The 23403-nt window shown below is 43.4% G+C and overlaps 1 protein-coding gene across 2 annotated transcripts in view; it reads left to right on the plus strand.

The window, feature by feature from the left end:
- LOC121269943 (eukaryotic translation initiation factor 3 subunit J-like) overlaps nucleotides 1–23403 on the plus strand; it is a 33482-nt gene that overhangs the window by 139 nt on the left and 9940 nt on the right. The window contains exons 1-5 of one of the 2 annotated variants that reach the window (XM_041175103.1): nucleotides 493–555; nucleotides 677–768; nucleotides 16942–16990; nucleotides 18411–18514; nucleotides 19935–20046. In XM_041175103.1, coding sequence (XP_041031037.1) covers nucleotides 534–555; nucleotides 677–768; nucleotides 16942–16990; nucleotides 18411–18514; nucleotides 19935–20046 — 379 coding nt within the window. In that variant the 5' untranslated portion in view covers nucleotides 493–533. Of the gene's footprint in view, nucleotides 1–492; nucleotides 556–676; nucleotides 769–16941; nucleotides 16991–18410; nucleotides 18515–19934; nucleotides 20047–23403 lie in introns of those variants that run through there. The other variant, XM_041175102.1, reaches the window with a different exon arrangement.

Here is a 23403-nt window from a genome sequence, read left to right on the forward strand (position 1 = left end):
TTAACGATTAATGAAAAGTGTAATTATATTTTAGCAAGTATACAACACCCGAGATCTCTCCACTATTTGGGCTCTTGAGCATCCTCGATGTTAACAGGCAGCTCTGGAATTCTATCCCTAAACCTCGCTACTCCTTTAAGAAGTTCCTTAAAACCTGCCTTTTTGACTTTTGGTCAAAAGTTGTAATATTTCCTTTTGTGCCAAATTTTGTTTGACAGCCATGCTCCAGGAAGTTTACTATGTTAAAGGACTATTTAAATGCAGGTTGTTTACATAGGTAAGTTTTCAATATGAATAATTTTATATATCGCTCAGTGTAATTTACGAAATGTATATATTTAAATGTAAAAGAAAGAAACATAGTGAAAGAATGGGTTACATTCGGCTGAAGTTGCTACTACCGAGACGCTAGCGCAGCGTAGGAGGTGGGCAAACCCCGGGGTCCTCCCAGATCAGACCTCCAAAATCCCATAATTCCTAGTCTTCCAGTATCCCACAATTCCGCGGCGTGACTGAGCGGGCAGGTGGCGGCGATGGCGGAGTCGGACGGCTGGGGTGAGCATGGTTTTTGTGTCGCGGCTTTAACGGCGCCGGGAGGTTTCGTGTGGTTTTATTTTTTCTCTCTAGCTCCAGCCCCTCCTTCCCCGCTAACGGCTGACTGCGGCTCTCTTTGCAGACGACGATTTCCAGACCCAGGCGGTGGCGGCGGGGAGTAAGCCGGTGATCGTGGACAGATGGGAAGGCGAGGACGAGGAGGAGGATGTGAAGGTAAAGAAACAGGCCCGGGTCGGACACCACCCACCCTCACCCCACACCGTTCCGTACACCACCCACCCCACTCCGGGTCGGACACCACCCAACCCCACCCCGGGCCTCAAATCACTCACCCCCACCCCACCCCTTTCCGTACACCACCCTCCCCCCACCCGGGTCGGACACCACCCTCCCCCCACCCCAGGCCGGACACCCCCCACCCCGGGCCGGACACCACCCTCCCTCCCCCCACCCCGGGACGGACACCACCCTCCCCCCCCCCCCCCCCCCCCCCCCCACCCTACCCCGGGCCGGACACCACCCTCCCCCCCCCCCCCACCCTACCCCGGGCCGGACACCACCCTCCCCCCCCCCCCACCCTACCCCGGGCCGGACACCACCCTACCCCGGGCCGGACACCACCCTTCTCCCCCCCCCACCCTACCCCGGGCCAGACACCACCACCACCACCCCACCCCACCCCCGGGCCGGACACCACCCTCCCCCCCCCCCCCACCCACCCCAGGCCGCACACCACTCTTCTCTCCCCACTCCTCCATCCCCGTTCCCCCATGGCCAGACACCACCACCAGCGCAGGCCAAGGCTTCCACCCTCCCCGGAGCATGTTGTTAGCTCTGGTGGTGAGTGTATATCAAGGGGTTTGGAGAGGGTGAGCTTGCGGTGACACCATTGCTTCCCACATGGCTCCTGTTGTTTAGGAGAATGGCTGTGCAATTACTTCACCATACAATTTATCGCATGTGTGTTTTTCCTTGGTCACTAACTCTTACCCCTGTGCTCACTGACCAATGTTGGTTCTCTTCACCATGCCTCCTGTTATAAAATTCTGATCCTCCTGTTCAAATTCCTCCATGGTTTCACCCATTCCCTATCTCTGTAACCTTCCACAAGTTCTCTAAATCCTGTGTTCCTTTACTTCTGGCCTTCTGTTCGTCATCCAAACCCATCACTCCACCGTTGTGTTTTCAGTTGTTCCTGTGCTCATATCTCTGGGATTCTTTCTCTAAACTACCCAGCCTTGCTATCCCTTTCTCCTCTTTAGAAATGCTGCTTAAAACATACATCTTTGACAAAACTTTTGGTCACTTGTTTTAATGTTTTCTTCCCTGGCTTGGTGTTAGTTTTTCTGAATTATGACTGAGGTTGCTCTATAAATATCAGTTATTTATTGGTCCTTTAGGGGAGACTAATTTGTTGGGTTAGTTTGCTGCACAACACTACTCCCGTGATGTAAATTTTAGTCACAACAATTCTTGTGCTTTGTTGAATGTTTGTGGTCTGGTGTTTTTGGGTGTTTCTGTCCTTCCATCTGCATTGACACCACCCTCTGATAAAGCAATTGATGGAGCAACAGAGAGGCATATGCAGACCTTAATTATTCACTTTACTCACTGTTTATATGGTAAAGATTGTGTGGTAACTTAGTTCATCTAAGTAAAGGCCGCAGACTTCTTTGTTCAAGGGAATTATAACTGAGAACCATTGTAATGAAAAGGAGTAATGTAATTAAATGAATTTCTTGAATTCCTTTAAATAATGTGCAAGCTTTATTTGACATTTGAATATTTGGTTTGGTTTAGATAGGTCTATCAATGTTAGTGTTGCACTTGGTTTACTTAGTGTATTAATTCCAAAAAGCTATTGATAAAAAAAATGCTGCTGTGCTTCAGATTGATATAATACTACATTTCAACCTGGTGTTGCATTGCTCTTAAGTTGGGGTGTCAAACTCAATTTAGAGTGGTAAGGTATTCTGGGGGTGGGCCACATACAGCTAAAGTTATTTGGATATATTGGGAAAGGACCACTGTGGATTTTGCCTGTTTATTGAGGATAACAGGTATATTATGTACCAATGCATGTGGCCCTGCTCCTAAATTGCACGGCGACAGATCATATTGCATTGGTATCAAGGCATACTGGCTTTCAGATGTACCTGGTAACTGCATTGGATCGATTTTAAATATACTAAAGAATTCTGTTAAATGCACGTAAACTAGGTGGTGTCTGCACATTGAAAACTGCAACTAATTTTTCAGTTTAGCTGTGAGGAAAAATGTTTCACACAGCAAATGGTTAAGGTGTAGACTACCTGAGAACGTGTTCAAGGCAGGTTCGATCAAGGCATTCAAAAGGCAGGTAGACTGATACCTGAAAAGGAAGAATTTGCAGAGTTACTAGATTAATTGTTCATATGGAAAGCCGGTGCAGACAAGACAGGCCAAATGGCTGCCTCCTGCACTATAAGAATTCTGTGATTCAGTGACTTGCCCTTCTGTGGTGCACGGAGGAGCAGGAGTGCTCTTTGCAACTCCAGAATAATACAGCTGGCTGTGTCTCATTCCTACATGTATTGGAGTTTGTATGAAAGGGGCATGCAGGGAGAATCTTCAAGTTTCGTTCTCTTTGTTCTCCACATGTTCCACCAGCAGAAACAACCTTGTATGATATGTGGCAGATTGGATTTGTTGTAAATGATGAGCATTGAAACCAGTATAAAGTTCGGAATGTGGTGAGAGGGGGAATTTGGTGCTGCTTTTTGCCTCCAGTACTGAGACAGTAAGTATATAAAACTTTGTCCAGTGTTTTAGTGCATAGTGCAGGATTGTGTTTTTTAATTCAGACCAGATTAAAATATAGCAAAAAGAGACTAAAATGTGACAGCATGGGTCGTGTCTGGACTGCAGTATGAGGAACAATGCGACTCCCAAGCGTACACACTTGCAGTAGATGCTTTCCATCGTGAATCTTTCCAGCTCAGTCATTGAGCTGGAATGTGAAGAGTTTCTGGAGTTTGCTCCAGACCTTAGTCACACCTTTGTAGAGAGAAGGCACTAGGTTGATGTTCATTCTTATTTATTTTTCCTGTTTTAACTACTTTACATCTTTTAGCTTTCCTTTTACATATAGTGCCAAGGCACTATATAATTCTAATTATTACTGCACTCTCCCCATCTTACATTTTTTATAATTATTTATAGTCACTTTTCCACCTGGAAACCCCTGTCCTCCCCTACTTACTGGTTTAAAGTTGTCATGACCACTGTGTCTTATCATTGCAGGATCAGAATGGGGTTGGTGTGATCGAAAGTGTACAGAGTAAGGGGAATCCAAGTGAGAGAGAGCGTAACATTCTGCGGAATCTGATCCTATCCAACAGAAACAATGTACTTATCACCTAAAAGGGGAAGGATAAAGACTGTCTGAAGGTCAGTCAGAATAATGACCACGGCACCTTGGAGCGAGAGGCCCTGTAGAGAGAAGTGTTCGGGGGGCGAGGTGTTACACAGAGGAGGGAAAGTGTAACATAAGGGATTCAATAATTAGCATTCTTTTTTGTAAGTAAGATCAAAAGTAGCACATGGTATGTTACATAGTCATAGAGGTCTACAGCTCGGGAAAAGTCCCTTTGGCCCATTGAGTCAGCGTCAGTAAAACAAGTACCTAACTAGTTCTGTCGAAGGGTCATGAGGACTCGAAACGTCAACTCTTCTTCTCCGCCGATGCTGCCAGACCTGCTGAATTTTTCCAGGTAATTCTGTTTTTGTTTTGGATTTCCAGCATCTGCAGTTTTTTTGTTTTTATACCTAACTGTTCTAATGCCATTTTCCAGTACTGGGCCCATAGCCTTGTATCCATTGCATCGCATGTGCACATCCTCACTGGTGCCAGAGTGGAACATCTCAAACTGGTTTGAAAGGATATTGTTGGGGTCAACAGCATAGGAAATCGCGGGCAAAAGGTTCTGTTTGCAGAATACTAGAAGCTAATTTAAAGAACCTGACCTCAAGGCTTATAGTCTCCAGATTCTGACCTGACCCATTTCCGAATTGAGATAAGGAGATTCAGGAGGTAAACGCATGGCTTAAGGATGGTGTAGGAAAGAGAAGTTCCATTCCCTGGGACACAGACACCATTACTGGGAATGGAACGAACTGTACCATTGGACGCTCTCCAGCTGGGACCACATTCCCAGGGGAAAGGATAATTAGGGTGGTTATGGCAACTTGAAACCAGTAAGTGGCCGAGGGTAGGGGTGGAAAAGTGATTATACATAATTAATATTGGACGGGATGAATACAGTAATATCAGAATTTGTGCCTTGGTGCTACATGCAAAGGGAAAGCTAAAAGATGTAAATTAGTTAAACCAGGACAAAGAAATATGAGAGTAAAGTATTAGAGCTATAGGGCAGATTAGGTTAAGTATAGCCTAAATAAGCATTCTGCATACAGAGTATAAGGAACAAATGCAACTTGGTCTGTAAGCATGGTAGCCATTACTGAGGCGATTGGGACTGGGAACTAAATATACCAGGCCTACAGGAGAGATGGGGGAAAGCAGTAGTGGTGGGGGTAGTAGCCTTACTAATTAAGGATGGAGTAGGAAGGTAATGGAAACTTTATGGGCATTCAAGAAATAGAAAAAAGATTTAAGGTTATAGTCCCATGGCAGCAGCTGTGATGTGCTAGATTTGCTTTGGGATACGCAAGCTAACTCATATCAGTAAGCTGGAGAAGCTCTGGTTGCAGAACACTCCTGAGCATGCACATACTAGAACCAACAAAGGGGCAGGCCAGATTTAGTCATGAACCAGGTTTAGTTACGTCTGTTGGTGTTCAAATATATATCTAATAGAGATCATAACAGGATTAAGTGCAATATAGTGATTGAAAGGGAGAAATGTGAAACAGCTATTAAAAATCTAGATTTAGGTGAAGTAAGTCAGACTAGTCACAGTAAATCGGCCAAACCTGTTGATTGGTAAAATAACAAGTATTAGGTGTTCTGAAAAGAATTTAATGATTTTGAACCAATTTATACGCCTAAGGGGAAAGAGCTCTATTTGTCAAAGAGCTTTTGAGATTTTACTTCCGTTTCATGGAGGGGAGAAAAATGTTTATGACTTGAGGGGCCCTGCTCTACATCAATTATGGCTGATCAGAAACCCCTCAAGTGCCATGGTCCCACCCTACCACCTGCCATGGGTGTGCCCCAGCAGTTACTTAGAGCCATTTGAGAGTTGTGTGCAGATCAGTGGCAGTACCAGAAATTCAGGGGTGACTGCCAAAGATGTTACCACTACACTTATCCAATACGCCCATATCAAACAGCAACCCTGGACAACTTAAAAAATTGAATGCACTACATAAAACTGAAAGGAGAGAAAGCATACTAAAATGGAAAAATTAACTCAGATCCTGACAACAGGAGAAATGCAAAGAATGACAGCATATTGTAAGAGCTACAAAGAGTATGAAAAGGAACATGCAGGAGATATCAGTATCAACAACACAACTTACATTTGGAAAGAGGGGTGTGGGCAGCGTTGTAGGCTCCTTAAACTTCTGGCATTGATAATGTAAATTAAAATGCAGCGACAACATTTTGGATAATTATTTTCTATCAGCGAAGAGAAAGAGAAGAATATGCCAGGCATCCCAAAGAAAAAAATTGCATCAGGAAAGCAACAAACTTAACATAAGTAACATAACAGTAATAAAGAAAATAGCGGCATTAAAGAATGACAAATCCCCAGGACCAAAGATACTGAGGGATATGAGACAAAGGAAGTTATATGGCATTAGGTCACAGGTCAGCCATGATCTCATTGAATAGTGGAGCAAGTTAAATGGGCTGAGTGGCCTACTCCTGTTCCTCTGCTGACAGCTCTGCAGTAAATGCTTGGTCCCGTGACCAATCTACTTAATTCCATAGTCCTCTCGCCAGCTGCCCCCACCCAAACCCCTATTGCCCTGACACCCAGTCTCCATCTCCCTGTGTCCAAGACCTAGTTTATCAACAGCCATCGCTTAGTTTTCTTCAATCCCTGTTCCAAGTATGATCTCACTGGCTCCCCTTCCCAAGTCCCTCCCTATTCTGGTCCCTAGTTCTCACGTAGGGACCAGTTCTCTGTGCCAGTCGGAGAGATGGTGCTGACATCATTGGAATGAGCAAAACAGTGACAATATTTAACAGCGCAGGACTCACAGACTGTAAGGAGCAGTGTCTGAGACATCCAGCACGCAGACTGCAACTATTCCACAGGCTGGATGTTCGATGCTCCTGCTCTAAGTGCGCTCTTTGATGTGTGCGCTTGTTTTGTTGGGTTGAACTGGTGGTATGGTTGGGAAACACGTCACACTCAACTAAAACTATGTTGATACAATATTTCCTACAATTCAATGGTATCCAAAACTCTAACTAATTTTACTATCGTTGGAGTGATAACCCTGAATGTATTGGACAATATATTGACACTCATTCAGTAAAGCTGTTCTGGTAATTTGAAATGCAAGAACAAGGTTGAAAAGTTTTTCACTTGTCAGCAAAATCAGGACTTTGTTTGCTGACTATTATAAATTACTCACTAGATGTGTCATCAGCTTGAAATTGAACCTTGAGCTCACTGCTGAATATTCTTTTATGGTGTGTATCATCTAGTTTTCAGTCTTCTGCACATGGACCCCCATAGCTAGAGGTAGCATGAAATCATTCTTGGGTTTTTGTAAACATGGTAGTCATTCTATGAAACTTGATAATCTCAAAACTAAAAGCAAATACTGCAGATTCTGAACATCTCAAAACAGATTATGCTCGAGGCACTCAGCAGGTCAGGCAGCATCTATGGACAGAGGAATGTGGGTTAACTTTTTGGGTCGATCACTTTTTGTGAGAACCAAAATCTGGTGCCATTTCCATTTGAACTGTGGAGAACATACAGTAAAACGGTTAAATTTAATCCTTCCAGATCTGGCTTGTGACTGAATTCTGTCACTGGTGATAGTGATGTGGGTGATTTTGTTTGAAGAATATCGCAGGAATATGTCTACAACAGTAAAGAATCAGGATCCCTGGAGTATTCAGATTTCTGAATTTTGTTCCACTGGTTGAGATGCTGATATGCAATTTGTTGTCTGCCAATAAATTATTGAATAATCCTTGCTGAGAATGTGGAACTCGGTGTCACACGGAGTAGTTGAGACATTGATGTATTTAAAGGGGCAGCTAAATAAGAACACGAGCAAGGAAGGAATAGAAGGATGTGCTTGGCTTGGGGGGGCTTGTCGAGAGCTTTAAACGCCAGCATAGACCAGTTGGGCTAAATGGCCTGTTTCTGCATTGTAAAATTTTTATCTACTAATAACATCTTTTTTGTGGATAGCTAATGTGTTCATTTGGAAGTTAAGATGGGAGCAGTATTTGTAAATGTTGCCCATGAAAAGTGATTGAAAGCCATTGCTTTAGAATCAGCACAGTAACAGCACTGATGTAGTGTGATAAGGTGGTTGAGCTAAGCGATTCAAGTTTGTTACAAAATCTAAAATATGACTTCAGATTCCCTCTGCAAACATGTAGGTATCCAGTGCACTGTTGAGACAAATTGATAGGGGTGTAACACTGGTGCTTTACCTGTATGTCTACCTCTATAAATGAAATGGGGGTTAATGTTATCCAGTGTGATTTAGGCACAGTGATAACACAGTGGTAAATGGAATTCAATCTGGAGAAATGTGAGGTAATGCATTTTTTTTATTCATTCACAGGATCTGGGCTTTGCTGGCTGGGCCAGCATTTATTGCCCATCCTTAGTTGCTCTTGAGAAGGTGGTGGTGAGCTGCCTTCTTGAACCACTGCAGTCCATGCAGTATAGGGCTGTTAGGGAAGAAGTTCCAGGATCTATGGAATTCATTGCCACAGAAGGCTGTGGAGGCCAGGTCATTGAGTTTATTTAAGACCGAGTTAGATAGGTTCTTGATTGGTGTGGGGTTCGAAGGTTACGGGGAAAAAGTGGGAGAATGGGGTTGAGAAACTTATCAGCCATGATTGAATGGCGGGGCAGACTCGATGGGCCAAATGGCCTAATTTCTGCTCCTATGTCTTATGATGACAGTGAAGGAACGGCAATATGTTTCCAAGTCAAGATGGTGTGTGACTTGGAGGGGAACTTCCAGGTGGTGGTGTTCCCATCTATCTGCTGCCCTTGTCCTTCTAGATAGTAGTGGCCGTGGGTTTGGAAGGCACTATCTAAGGAGCATTGGTGAATTCCTGCAATGCACCTTGTAGATGGTACACACTGCTGACACTGCATCGGTGGTGCAAGGTTTGAATGTGGAGGTAGTACCAATCAAGTGGGCTGCTTTGTCCTGGATTGTGCCGAGCTTCTTGTGTTGTGGGAGCTGCACTCATCCAGGCAAGTGAGGAGTATTCCATCACACTTCTGACCTTTGCCTTGTAGAGTCAGGAGGTGAGTTACTTATTGCACGATTCCTAGCCTCTGACCTGCTCTTATAGCAACAGTATTTATATGGCTTGTCCAGTTAAGTTTCTGGTCAATGGTAACCCCCAGGATGTTGATAGTGGGGTATTCAGTGATGTTAATGCCATTGAATGTCATGGGGCAATGGTTAGGTTCCCTGTTGTTGGAGATGGTCTTTGCCTGGCACTTGTGTGGTGTGAATATTACTTACCACTTGTCAACCCAAGGCTGGATATTGTCCTTGCTGCATTTGGACTTAGACAGTATGAGGAGTCGCAACTGGTACTGAACATTGTGTAACCATCAGTGAACATCCCCACTTCTGACCTCATGATGGAAGGAAGGTCATTGATGAAGCAGCTGAAGATGGTTGGGCCGAGGACACTACCCTGAGGAACTCCTGCAGTGATGTCCTGGAGCTGAGATTGCGGACCTCCAACAACCACAACCATCTTTCTTTGTGCTAGGTATGACTCCAACCAGTGGAGAGTTTCCCCCTGATTCCCATTGATTCCAATTTTGCTAGGGCTCCTTGATGCCACACTCAGCCGAATAGGCCTTGATATCAAGGGCAGTCAGTCTCACCTCGGGAGTTCAACTATTTTGTCCATGTTTGAACCAAGGCTGCCATAAGGTCAGGAGCTGAGTGGCCCTGGTAGAACCCAAATGGAGCATCAGTGAGCAGGTTATTGCTAAGCAAGTGCTGCATGATAGCACTGTTAATGACCCCTTCCATTACTTTACTAATGATAGAAAGTAGACTGATGGGATGGTAATTGGCTGGGTTGGATTTGCCCTTTTTGTGGACAGGACATACCTGGGCAATTTTTCACATAACCGGGTAGGTGCCACTGTTGTAGCTGTACTGCAACAGCATAGCAAGTTCTGGAGCACAAATCTTCAGTACTACTGCCGGAATATTGTCAAGGCCCAAAGCCTTTGCACTGTCCAGTGCCTTCAGCCATTTCATTATATCACGTGGAGTGAATCGAATTGGCTGAAGACTGGCATCTGTGATGCAGGGTCCCTCTGGAGGAGGCCAAGATGGATCATCCACTCAGCACTTCTGACTGAAGATTGTAGCAAATGCTTCAGCCTTATCTTTTGCACTGATGTGCTGGGCTCCTCCATCAGAGAGGATGGGAATATTAATGGAGCCTCCTCCCCCAGTGAATTGAATTGTCCACCACTATTCATGACTGGATGTGATCGGTCTACAGAGCTTAGATCTGATCCGTTGGTTGTGGAATTGCTTAGCTCTCTTTTTGCTTGCTGCTTATGCTGTTTGGCATGCAAGTCATCCTGTGTTGTAGCTTCACCAGATTGACACTTCATTTTTAGATATGCCTGGTGCTGCTCCTGGCATGCCTTCCTGCACTCTTCATTAAACCAGGGTTGATCCCCTGGCTTGATGGTAATGGTAGAGTGGGGGATATGCCAGGCCATGAGGTTACACATTGTGTTCAAGTACAATTCTGCTGCTGCTGATGGCCCACAGTACCTCATGGATGCCTAGTCTTGAGTTGATAGATGTGTTTGAAATCTATCCCATTTAGCACGGTGGTAGTGCCACACAACACAATGGAGGGTATCCAAAATGTGATGGCAGGACTTCATCTCCAGAAGGACTGTGCAGTGGTCAGTCCTGTTGATACTGTCATGGACAGATGCATCTGCGGTAGGCAGGTTGGTGAGGATGAGGTCAAGTATGTTTTTTCCTCTCGTTGGTTCCCTCATCACCTGCTGCGGGCCTAATCTAACAGCTATGACCTTTAGGACTCAACTAGCTCGGTCAGTAGTAGTGCTATTGAGTCACTCTTGGTGATGGACATGGAAGGCTCCAACCAGAGCACATTTTTCACCCTTTCCACCCTCAGTGTTGCTTCAAAGAGGTGTTCAGCATGGAGGAGCACTGATTCATTAGCTGAAGGAGGGCGGTACGTGGTAATCAGCAGGAGGTTTCCATGCCCATGTTTGACCTGATGCCATGAGACTTCATGGGGTCCGGAGTCGATGTTGAGGACTCACATGGCAACTCACTCCTGACTATATCCCACTGTGCCGCCACCTCTGCTGTGTATGTCCTGCCCCATCGGCAGGATAGATGGTCATGGTGGTGTTTGGGGCAATATCTGTAAGTAATGATTCTGTGAGGATGACGCGTTGTTGCTTGATTAGTCTGAGAGACAGCTGGGGTCCGTCCAGTTTCACCCTTTTTGAGATTTTGCAGTTTGATACAACTGAGTGGCTTGTTGGGCCATTTCAGAGGGCTTTTGAGTTGTCCACATTGTGGTTCGAGTCACATGTAGGCCAGACCTGGTAAGGACGGCAGATTTCCTTCCCTAAAGGACAACAATCTACAATTCTTTCGTGGTCATCATTAGACCTTTAATTCCCGATTTACATTGAATTTAAACCCCACCATCTGCTGTGGTGGGATTTGAACCCCGGTCCCCAGCGATTACTAGTTCAGTGACAATACCACTATGTCATCACAAGCAAGAGAATAGGCAAATAGTAAGATTCTGAAAAGCGTAGAGCAACAGAGAAACTTTGGAATGTATGTTCTACAGATCCCTGAAGGTAGCAGGACAGGGAGATGTGATCAAGAAGTCATTAGGGATATTGTGCTTTATTGGTCGAGGCCTAGAGTATAAAAGCAGGGATGTTATGCTGGAACTGTATGAAACACTAGTTAGACCACAGACTACTGCGTTCTGAGTCTGGTGACCACAATACAGGAAGAATGAGATCACATGAAGACAATGCAGAGATTTGAGAAGGTTGCCAGAAATGGAGAATTTTAGTTATGAAGGAATATCGGATGGGCTGGGGTTCTTTCCTTTGGGACAGAGGGGGCTGAGGGCAGTTTTAATTGAGTTGTATAAAATTGAAGGGCCTGGCAGGCTTAGGTAGGAAGAACCCATTTCCATTCGAGACATCAATAACCAGGGGTCATAAATTTAAAGTACCTGTAATTGGTGGAAGATTGGAGGGAAATTGAGTAATTTTTCTCAACCAGAGGGTGGTGTTGGTCTGAAACTGCCTGAAAGGGTTGTAGAGGCAGAAACCCTCATCACGTTTTAAAAACTGTCTGTCCCCTGCCAACACAATGGGCTTTCAACAACCATCTGCGCATGCAAAGAAAGCCAGAGATGTCCTTTTCAGGAGAGACAGTGCAGGTTGGGTCGACTTCAGATCCTGAAGCTGCTAACCCAGTTTGAACCTCATGACGGGTGGGTGGGTGGGCAGTTCAGGTGTGGACCCCACACCCCCCACCCCAAGAGTTTCTGGGGATCCCACCTGCCGCAGGTTTCAGAAAATGGATGAACAATTCAGGATCTGAATAAGGTCCAACCAGAAGAAGCCCCGGGGCTGCAGACGCAGGATATGGAGGTTGTAATCTGGAATTGCGGCCTTCACCGGGTGGAGCAGAAGCTTCTCATCCCGATCCCTGGCTCCCTTTCTCCCTGCCGACTCAGAGGATGTGAGGTTTTTTTCATCACTCTCTTTAATAACTGTTTGATTAGCACCTCTGCTCCTGGTCACTGCCTGCTCTGCTTGCAATGCTGTTGGGGAGTTAAACCCTACAACTGCACCTGCAAGGTGTTGGCAGCAAACACAGCCTTCAAAAAACACTTGGATATGCACAAGGTGTTGTAACCTACAGGGCTATGGAATCAGGAGCTGGAAGGCGGAATTTGACAGGATAGCTCTTTCTTGGTCGACTTGGACATGTTGGGCCAAATGATGACCTATGCCATAAACCATTGTGTTTCTATGAGACAATATATTTGTGGAGGGGTATTAAATAAATGGCTCCCAAAATATTGTCTTGATTAGGCTTCAAATGTAGATAGTGGCTAATCACTTGCTGGAAAGTTTATAGAATTTTGTTCTCAATAGTGTGGCTTTACTTTTAAAACTTTCTGAATTAACTTATTAGTGATCATTGGTTGAACTTTAACTTTTTCTTTGGCCAGCTGAATGTGCCATGCACTGAAATCTGCCCTTGACCTTGAATCTCCAAATGAAACTGCTGAGAAATCTGCAGGTGGACTTCTGTTTGCCTGATTGCGAATCTCTACAGTCACATCACTTAACCGACCACACAGGATGTACATCAGATTAGGAAGAACTAAGGGTTATCACAGGTCTCTAATAAATGTTTTCAGCATTCAAAAATGTTTAATTACTTAACAGCGAGGGTTGGTGAGCCTGTTGTTTATTTGGCTATGACCTTGAACATAAATTTTCAAGGTATGTGGAGCCAAGTATGAAGAATCCTAGCCCTTAGCAGCATTTGCCTCCCCACTCCAGGTGAGTAAATGTCCTGCACAGGTTTGCATTCCTTCAGGCCAGCCCCAGAGGGGCAAAGTACAGGTCATTTAAAAGATTTGTAGATAGAATGTTTCCTAACACGGGGCATTAGTGATGTATCTAGGGGTATTTTGATACTTGAATTAGTTTTTATTGTGACTCTGAAATCCACAACTCAGCTCTAATGCCTGTATTTGATTAAAAAGTGTGATTACATTTGAGCTGCCCAGTATTTCATAAGTCCATCTACAATGCTTTGTAGAACTAGTGATTTCAGCTTGCACTCTTTGAGCATTGTGTTTCCTCTCAAAACCCATTGCCAAATTGTCAGTGAAAAAGCCTTGTTGCATTTTGTGCACCTGAAGTTTGGATATGGCAGGATTTAGTAGTATTGCCTCATTGATGGAGAAATCCCAAATTGGAACACTTGAGACCTGTTTATACTGGCAACCTGAGATTATAGGCTTCTGCAGCACACATAGGCATTTGACCGGTTGAATCTATGTTTACTGTCTCACAAATTGGGTTCCGCCAGGGCAACTCAGCTCCTGACCTCATTACAGCCTTGGTTCAAACATGGACAAAAGAGCTGAACTACCAAGGTAAGGTGAGAGTGACTGCCCTTGACATCAAGGCAGCATTTGACTGAGTGTAGCACCAAGAAGCCCTAGCAAAACTGGAGTCAGTGGGATTTGGGGGAGGGGGGGGATCTCTCCTCTGGTTGGAGTCATACCTAGCACAAAGGAAGATGGTTGTGGTTGTTGGAGGTCAGTCATCTCAGCTCCAGGATATCACTGAAGGAGTTGCTCAGCGTAGTGTCCTAGGCCCAGGCATCTTCAGCTGCTTGATCAGTGACCTTCCATCAGAAGTGGGGATGTTCGCTGATGACTGCACAATGTTCAGTACCATTCATGACGACTCATACTGAAGTAGTCCATGTCCAAATGCAGCAAGACTTGGACAATATCCAGGCTTGGGCTGAAAAGTGGCAAGTAACATTCACACCACACAAGTGCCAGGCAATGACCATCTCCAAAGAGAGAGAATCTAATCATCACCCTTTGATGTTTGATGGCCTTACCATCACTGAATCCCCCACTATCAACATCCTGGGGGGGAATGGGGGTTACCATTGACTAGAAACTGCACTAGACTAGCCATGTAAATACTGTGGCTGCAAGAGCAGGTCAGAGGCTAGGAATCATGCAACGAATAACTCACGTCCTGACTCCCCAAAGCATGTCCAACATCTACAAGGCACAGGTTGGGAGTGTGATGGAATACTCTCCACTTGCCTGGATGAGTGCAGCTCCCATAACACTCAAAGCTTGACACCATCCAGGACAAAGCAACTCACTTGATTGGTACCACATCCACAAACATTCACTTACTGCACCACCGATGCACAGTATCAGCAGTGGGTATCATCTACAAGATGCACTGCAGGAATTCACCAAGGCTTCTTAGATCGCACCTTCCAAACCCATGACCACTACCATCTAGAAGGACAAGGGCAGCAGATAGATGGGAACATCTGGATGTTCCCCTCCAAGTCACTCACCATCTCTATTTGGAAATATATCGCTGTTCCTTCACTGTCACTGGGTCAAAATGCTGGAACTCCATTCCTAACAGCACTGTTGGTGTATCTACATCATATGGACTGCAATGGTTCAAGAAGGGAGCTTACCATCACTTTCCCAAGGGCAACTAGAGATGGGTAATAAATATTGGCCCAGCTAGCGAAGCCCACGTTCTGTGAATGAATAAAAAAAGCCAAGCTCGTCAGGTACCTGGTGTAATACAATGCTCCCAGTTCCCTATGCTTTTAAACATTGATATTTCTTATTAAAACTTATTTTGTATCAGAACTCTTTCATTTGTTAATTCATTTGTTGCCATAGAGTAAAATGATGTGCAACTTAAGAGGGTTTAAAGTTGTGCATTATGCTTTGAGATTCCATCTTGTGAACTTAAATGGTGCATAAAGGCAAAAGATTGGATGCCTTGCTGTAACAAACTTAAAAACAAGACATCAATCTATGTAATACATTTAAAAATCTTACTTCACATCAGTAAGCAAAGGCTTACTTCCTGTTTTCATATTTTGTTTGACTCTTTTCCTGATTGTAAGTGTTTCCTATATAAATGTAACGCTGAAATTACACCCTTTCACCAGATTGTTTTACATCTCCCAATTCCTGCACTGGAGAAGAACTTATAGTCCCCAATTAACTCCTTCCAAATGGCTGTATATTTTGCTATTTAACTGTAATTAAGTAATAAAGAACCCGCATATATGACTTTTAAGTGTAGGTTGATTGTGTCTGCATTCAGGCACAATGATTGGCTCTCTCTCTTATATTGGTATTCCTGCACCATCAAACCTGCCTCTGATTTGAAGGGTAGAAAATTGTATAGTCAAATTCCTAGTTTCTGCAGAATTGTTCGGATGAAAGTTTAGCAGCTCCTTTAGAGGATGTGTATGGAGATGAAAGTGTGAAACTGGCTTCCCTTATGATGGCTGTTTATACAGTGACACCAGCAGGGATAAGGAGGTAACTGTAATGGGATTTAACAAGGGCAGAACTTACTTGATAAAGGTAGGTACTGTTGGAGGGGCAACATCATTCTTAATTTGCCAGTACCCCCTCCCTGTGACTTTTTCTTCCACACATTGCTTAGGAGCCAAATATTTTGAACATTCCAATGTGTTACATACTAGTTATAACACAGAAATGGGTCAGTTAGCCCAATTGGGCTGTGCCACTATTTATGCTCACACTAACCACCTCCTATCCTTTTAACCCAACCAACCTGTCGTCCTGTTCCTTTCACCCAAGTTCACCTTTATTACTGTCTGTGGTTCTGTTTGCCTGCAGTTGGAACATTTTCTCTATATCTAATGTCACAAACCTTTTCATAATCTTAAAGACCTTTTATCAGATCATCCCTCAGTCTTCTCTGTTAATCAGTTACTTTTGTTCTTTTTGCATTTGATTTCGATTTCCCACCAACTTCCACCTATCCTTACGATGCACTGTCTTCCCATGGGACAGTTTCATTGGGGAAAACCATTTGGTATCTTGCCACAGTGGAAATCCTTGTGTAACTGAGGCACCAAGTGTTAAGAGGGCACTACAGTGGTCTGATCCTACCACCATTGCTATTTACACATGCCTTTTACCAACAGAGGCCACTGAAGCCATTAACAGAAGTCCGCAACAATCTATTGCCTCCCTATCCCAGGAATGCGGAGGCCAATTGTACCCCAGCGGCTGCTGAGAGATCAGCTCAATACAGACTCGGGATTGAGCTGCAATCTTCTCATCTGTGGCTTAATAGCACACTGTATTGTACTCCATAAACAAGGTACACAAGGATTTAAATGATTTAATTGCTCCCATTTGTAGTTTACAATACACAGGACCAAATCCTGCAGGGATTTGCTCTCTATGAAGCTGCAAAAAGTGGGGCACAAAAACTAAAATAAATCAAGAGCTTTTAGAACTTTGTAGTGGTGTCTTCATTTTAAGGAATGGAGAATATGAATTTAAATACTAGTTTTTTTTTTTTGTTTCCATAGGACAACTGGGATGATGATGAAGAGGAAAAGAAGCCACCAGTGAAGCCAGGTAAGCCTGTGGATTTCTTTATACTTAAATTAAGAGGTGATGTAATGGCTGCTTTTGGGACTCTAAAGAGACAAGATTGTGCGGACCATGACTAACACTTTCAACCTTGTCCAGAACAGCAGAAACAGGGAATATAGACTATACTTGGGGAAGAGCATTCCCTTCATTGCGCAGTCTGTAGAATCAGCTCCCTAAGGAGACAGTGTGGAAGGAGTTAGTAATGATTCATTCAAATGAAATAATATTTTGGGATCTAGTGTAAATCATTTGAGTCATGACATATGTAATGAGGGGAAGAAGCTTGGGAGGGACAAATTACTTTGCACTTATCATTCCTAAGCTCTCAACCACTGGGGTTTTCCTCCCCTTTTGTCCTGGTCTGTTTTGGACTCATTGATAGAGTCACTACGATTCGTGAACAATTCCGTTATCAAATCATCCAACTACCAGGATGGTAGAAGGTGATGTGATCTAAAAGGGCCTTGGTCTTTTTTGAAGCTGAGTTGGTAGTGCTACTGTCTCTGAGTCAAAGGGTCCTAGAGCAGTTTAGTGCAAAATTGAGGTTGACACACCCTGTACAGTACTGAGGACGAACTGCAGTATCGAAGGCATGGTCTTAAATGAGACATTAAACCCATTTTCCCCCTCAGTTCATGTTATAAGATCCCACAGCACAATTTGAAGCACAGCATGTGAGTTCTCATTGGTGCCCTGAGCAAGTGTTAGATAGATTCACCATTAAATCCTCTACATATTGCCATGAAATCCAGTATTACAGCTGCTTATGGCCTTACCCTCTTCAGATGCTTGTGCTGATTTTAATGTTTTGTAAACCTGAACCCTCAAATCCTGTGCTTTTCCATGTCAGCCAGGTTTCCGTTGAATTGTTCGACTTTTTACTGTAATTAAATAGCCCGCTGAGGCTCCCTGGTCATGTAGAATAGTCACTTGTGTGAGGTACCCGAGGATGGTAAGACTTGGTGGAACATTCTTTTTGTTGGATAGCTCCTTCAGGAGAGGATTAGTTTGGGGCTAGATTTTTATAACATAAGAAAATCTCTAGTTCTGCTAATGGTTGCTCCTCACACATTTCAAAAGTACATTTGTTCTCTGCTAGAACACAGAACAAATGACCTGCTTTCAGGTTGATGTATAGTAACCTTACAAAATTTGCACTGGTTTGTGGAGATGGAGGGATTTATGACCTGTGTTCAGCACTTGTCCTGTCACTGATTCAGTGTTGACATGCTGGCTGCTGTAACCTTTTGGGTATTGTTGAGCATAAATCCCACACAGATATTCTGTTGGATATTGCAAATGAGGGCAAAACAGTGAAAAGATCATTTTAATGTGTTTGCTTACCACTGTGATAGCTACCATATCGCCAGTTATGGTTTTGACTTTTCTGTAATTCTTACAGTGGAAGCCAAGCCTTCAGATAAGAAGAAATTAAGTGACCGGATTAAAGAGAAGGAGGAAAGAGAAAAGCAACTGAAGAAGAGAAAACAAGAGGTGTTAAAGAATGTAAGTTGCTCTATATCCTTCAGGGTGTAACAGTCCACAGGTCCCAGGCCTCTGAGCATTTACAGTGCTGAAAACATAGCAGTCTACTGGGAAAATTAAAACTGTTAAAGGATATACATCCTAAAATGCAATGCATTAGGCATCAGCACATATAGGCCAGCTGTTTGGAGTTGCACAGTACCACTGAACTTTTAACCCCTAAAAGTGAATCTGTACTTTATAATTCTGATTCAGAAATAAAATGAGGTGTTTGTAGAGAATTGATTGTTTCACTTTTTTCATGTTTGCATGTGTACTTCCATTCTATTTACATGGGTTATATACAGTAACCCATCTCTTGTGGAAGAGGAAGGCATAGATATATGAACCAAGGTGCACCGTTGTAATTCAGTCCTCCGTTTTAAAGCTTTAAATGATGTCCTTATCTTTACATTTTAAAATCTATTTCCACATTTTTAATAGAAGCTGTCTTTGCAAACTTTGTCACGCTAATTTCTCTCTAATGAACATGGGAATTTGTAATGAAGCAAGCTGATAGGAAGTGGGTGAGGTCTTTAACAAGTGGGTAGATAGGCATATCTGTAAGTTCCTGTTACTTGTTTCTGAATTCAGTCTTTTATTTTAGTTTGAATTGTTTTGCTTTCTGATTGGTCAGATCTTAGACAACCTTGAGGTAGACTGGGAAGCTGTACTGTTGCAAGGGTGGCATGTGCTGGGGTTTGTTATTATGAATTCCCAGTCTCATGGGGAGGGTAGCTCTCAGGCCTGTTTCCACTACCAGGGAGGGAACTGCACACCTCATTGATGCAGTGGACAGAGGCTATCTCCCTGATCTTTCATTTGTTCAGCATGTAGCTTAGTGGTTATGCTCCTGGACCAGTAATTAAGAGAATGTGAGTGCAAATCCTACTACTACAGTTTGAGATTTTAAAACCGTTTCTTAAAAAGAAAATCTGTAAATATAAGCTGTTAACATGAATGGTTACCATGAACCTGTCAGATTATCATAAAAACCCAACTGGTTAACTGATGTTCTTTAGGGAAGGAAATCTTCCATCCTTACCTGGTCTGAACTTATTGGTGAGGGACTGGAGTCACACATGTTAACATAATTTTCTCCTGCGATGAGAAGAGCAAGTCCCTCTTTTGGCTTTGAACCAGTGGTTCAAGAAGATGGCTCACCATCATCACCATCTCAGGGCACCAAGGAATGAACAATAAATGCCAGTCTTGCCAGTGATGCCCACATCCTGACAGTTAATCAATTTTAAAGACTTTAGTGTGTGTGAGAGGGGAACAAGGGTATGCAGACACTGAATTTTAGGGAAATAAAAATGACGAATCAACATTTTGATGGTGTTACTGGGAATCAGTCATTTTTTTATTCTGTTTGCCTATTCTACATGTATGTTGTTTTCAGTCAGATAAAGCAGAATCAGTGGAGCTCTCGCCAGAGGAACAACTAGCAGAAAAACTCCGACTAGCGAAGCTACAAGAACAGGCGGATCTGGAAGTAGCGAAGGACACATTTGGTAAGTTGAGAATAAATGTTCATTAACTTAAGTCTCACAAACTTCAATTATGTCAATAGTTTTTGTACAATTCCACATTGATGGAAGCTCCAATATAGTTGTCGAGTTTAAAAGAATTATAAATATTATAAGATGCTGATGCAGTATTATTTGAATGGCTTGTTGGTGACCTAGAGTGTTGATAGTGATGATTCTTGCTCTATTTGGAATTCTGTTATCTGACGACTGTCAGCCTACGTTTTGAACCGACTTTCAGCTAAAGAGTTGCTGCAGTGACCTGGATGGAAATCATCTTGACTTTCTTACTACGTAACAAAATATTTACGTATCACTGAGCCACAATGACCACGAAGATCCCAGCTTTCATCCTGGGCCTGTGTCAATATTAGCCATGGAAGGATGCTTAAATAGTTGTTCGTACCTTTTTTCCCTTATTTGTTTACAGGATGTAGATATCGTTGGCCAGGCCAGCATTTAATTGCCATCCTTAATTGCCCTTGAAAAGGTGGTTATGAGCTGCCTTCTTGAACTGTTGCAGTCCAATTGGGTGTATGTACATCCACAATGCTGTTAGGGAATTACAGGATTTGGACCCAGCAACAGTGAAGGAATGGCGATATAGTTCCAAGTCAGGATGGTGTGTGGCTTGGAGGAGAACTTACAGGTGGTGGTGGTTCATGCATCTGCTGCCCTTACCCTTTGAGGTGGTAGAGGTCACAGGTTTGGAAGCTGCTGTCAGAGGAGCCTTGGTGAGTTGCTGCAGTGCATCTTGTTGATGGTACACACTGCCGCCACTGTGCATCAGTGGTGGGAGAACTGAATGTTTAAGATGGCGGATAGGGTGCCAATCAAGCAGGCTGCTTTGCCCTGGATGGTGTCGAGACTCTTGAGTGTTGTTGGAGCTGCACTCATCCAAGCAAGTGGACTTGTGTCTTGTAGATGATGGACAGTTTTTGGGGAGTCAGGAGGTGAGTTAATCTCTGCAGAATTCCCAGTCTCTGACCTGCTCTTATTTAAATGGCTAGTCCAGTTCAGCTTCTGGCCAATAGTAACCCCAGAATGTTGATAGCGGGGAATTCAGTGATGGTGGTGCCATTGAATGTTAAGGGGAGATGGTCATTGCCTGGCACTTGCGTGGTGCGAATGTTACTTACATTTATCAGCCCAAGCCTGCAAAGTGTCTGGGTCTTGCTGTGTATGGTCATGGACTGCTTAAGTATCTGATAAGTCGTGAATGATGCTGAACACTGCAACATCTGAGCTACAAAGGAAGAGAGTGACCCCTGCTAAGATGTGTTTGTCTGGATATCAGTTGAATCCAATACCTGACTAGACTGTGATGACCCATGTAGTTCAATAGTTTCCCCACACTTGCTGATGTGGGTTCATTTTTTGAGCACTGCATTTTGGAAGCAAATCCCAGCAATCTGCAAAAGGAGAAGGGAAAGGTCAGTGGGAAAAGAGGGAATCAAGGTTATTTGTAAGTTGTTCAGTGTTTTGCAAGCTCTGAAACCTGAACAAGAAGCTGGTTTGTGTATCAAATTCTATCTGCTGATTGGTAGGAATGATTCGATAATAAAGCCCTTGATCTCCAGTGCGGTTGGGAAGAGCAACTGATTGTGTTGCCTATCCCGGCTGAGAGCAGGCATAATAGTCAATGTGGAAGAAGCCATGGACTCTGCTCTCCCCAGTAGGAGGCTTTAATGATGATTTCTGTCAGAGACAATGTTGAACCATAAAAGGAGCTAGTTGTGAGGCTATGGGAACAGAGCAGGTGAATGGGACTAATTGGACAGTTCTTTCAAAGAGTCAACATGGGCATGATGGACTGAATGGCCTCCTGTGGTGTATGTTAATCTAGAAATTGGGAATATAATTGCAATAAAAAGTGGTGCAGTTCTGCTGCTTTGCTGTAGATGGGGCTAAAACACCATTGACACTGCTTGATGCTTGAAATTAAAATGCCTTTTGTTTTGTGTCCTTATGTGTCTGTATCTTGAAATTAAAATGCCTTTTGTTTTGTGTCCTTATGTGTCTATCTGGTTTGCAATTAGTTGCATGGAAGAATTTTAAGCTAGTTCAGGATACAGAAAAATTGAATTTGTTTTTTCCTTTGCATACAATTGATCAAGTTTAATAAACAGTCCAACTACTAACTTAAATTTTTCTGATGCAGAGTTTTCTAGCTGCAATATAGTTGATGGTTTGAATGCTCCTCTTTTTCCTTTTTAAAAGAAAACGTGCAGTGCTGCTTGGCGTTGCCATGCAGTGCAGCATTTGCTTAAACGTTAACCGTGCCCAGAATCATTAACTGGGTTTCAGAATCATATGGCTGTGAAATGGATGAAATTTCCCAGTGAGTTAACATTAAGGATCCAAATGTAAAAATATTAATGCTCAACACAATTCAGTAGAAGGTAATTGAACCCTTTGTGCTTCGTTGAAAGAGCTGTTCAATTTAATCTCCCAATTAAGTTATTTCCCCCATAACCCTGTAGATTAATCTTCTGAGAGTTCCTTTCAAATATAAAACATTTATTTAAATGAAAAAGCAGTCCTCCTTGCCTTTGACCAATTGCGTTAGCCCAGCGAATAGCTGAGCCACATCAACCAGGAAGGTTCAAAAATGTCCACTGCTGCATGCTGAGGTGAAGAGGGGAGGAGTGCAACATTTAGTTTCAGTACTGCTTGGTTGGGGAGGGGATGAGGGATTAGGGAATAGGTTTTTTGACCCTCCTGCAGTGTCCTGGAGTTGTCTGCAATTGAGCATTACTCCGCCAGGCACCTCTGTGAACAGCCAGAGAGAAAATTACACTCTATTCTTTTGGACTCACTGGACAGAGTGGGTTATAGTAACATAGTGGTTAGAATATAGTGGTTTTAATAATGAACTAGTAATCCAGTGGTTGTGTTAAATTGCAGCATGTTGTGAAATTGTACTCAATCAAATTCTAGTAATTTGTGCTATTGCTAGGATAAGGTGACCAAAAGCTGCTTTTTGTTGTAAAACCCCAGTTGGTTCATGGATACCCTTCAAGGAGAGGGGACCTACCACCCCAGTGTTGGACCCTAGTCTTACTGCAGTTGTACAGAGTCCTTGGCATCCTGGTTGTGTTCATACTATGTACATCAACCTGAGGAAAAATGTTCATGTATAAATCCTGTGGATGCTGAGAGCTAATTAAAAGTTTAAATCTAATTTTTTTTTTTGTAAAGTAGGTGGTCAAATGGTATGTAATAAATGTGAGTAAATAGAGTTGAGATATAGATCTGATCAAATGGCAGAACAGATTCGTGGAACTGAATGACCTACTCCTGTTCACGTGTTCCTAAACAGCAGCCGCAGGTGCATAGTAA

The sequence above is a fragment of the Carcharodon carcharias genome, chromosome 26 (genome assembly GCF_017639515.1).
Source record: "Carcharodon carcharias isolate sCarCar2 chromosome 26, sCarCar2.pri, whole genome shotgun sequence".
NCBI lineage: Eukaryota > Metazoa > Chordata > Chondrichthyes > Lamniformes > Lamnidae > Carcharodon > Carcharodon carcharias.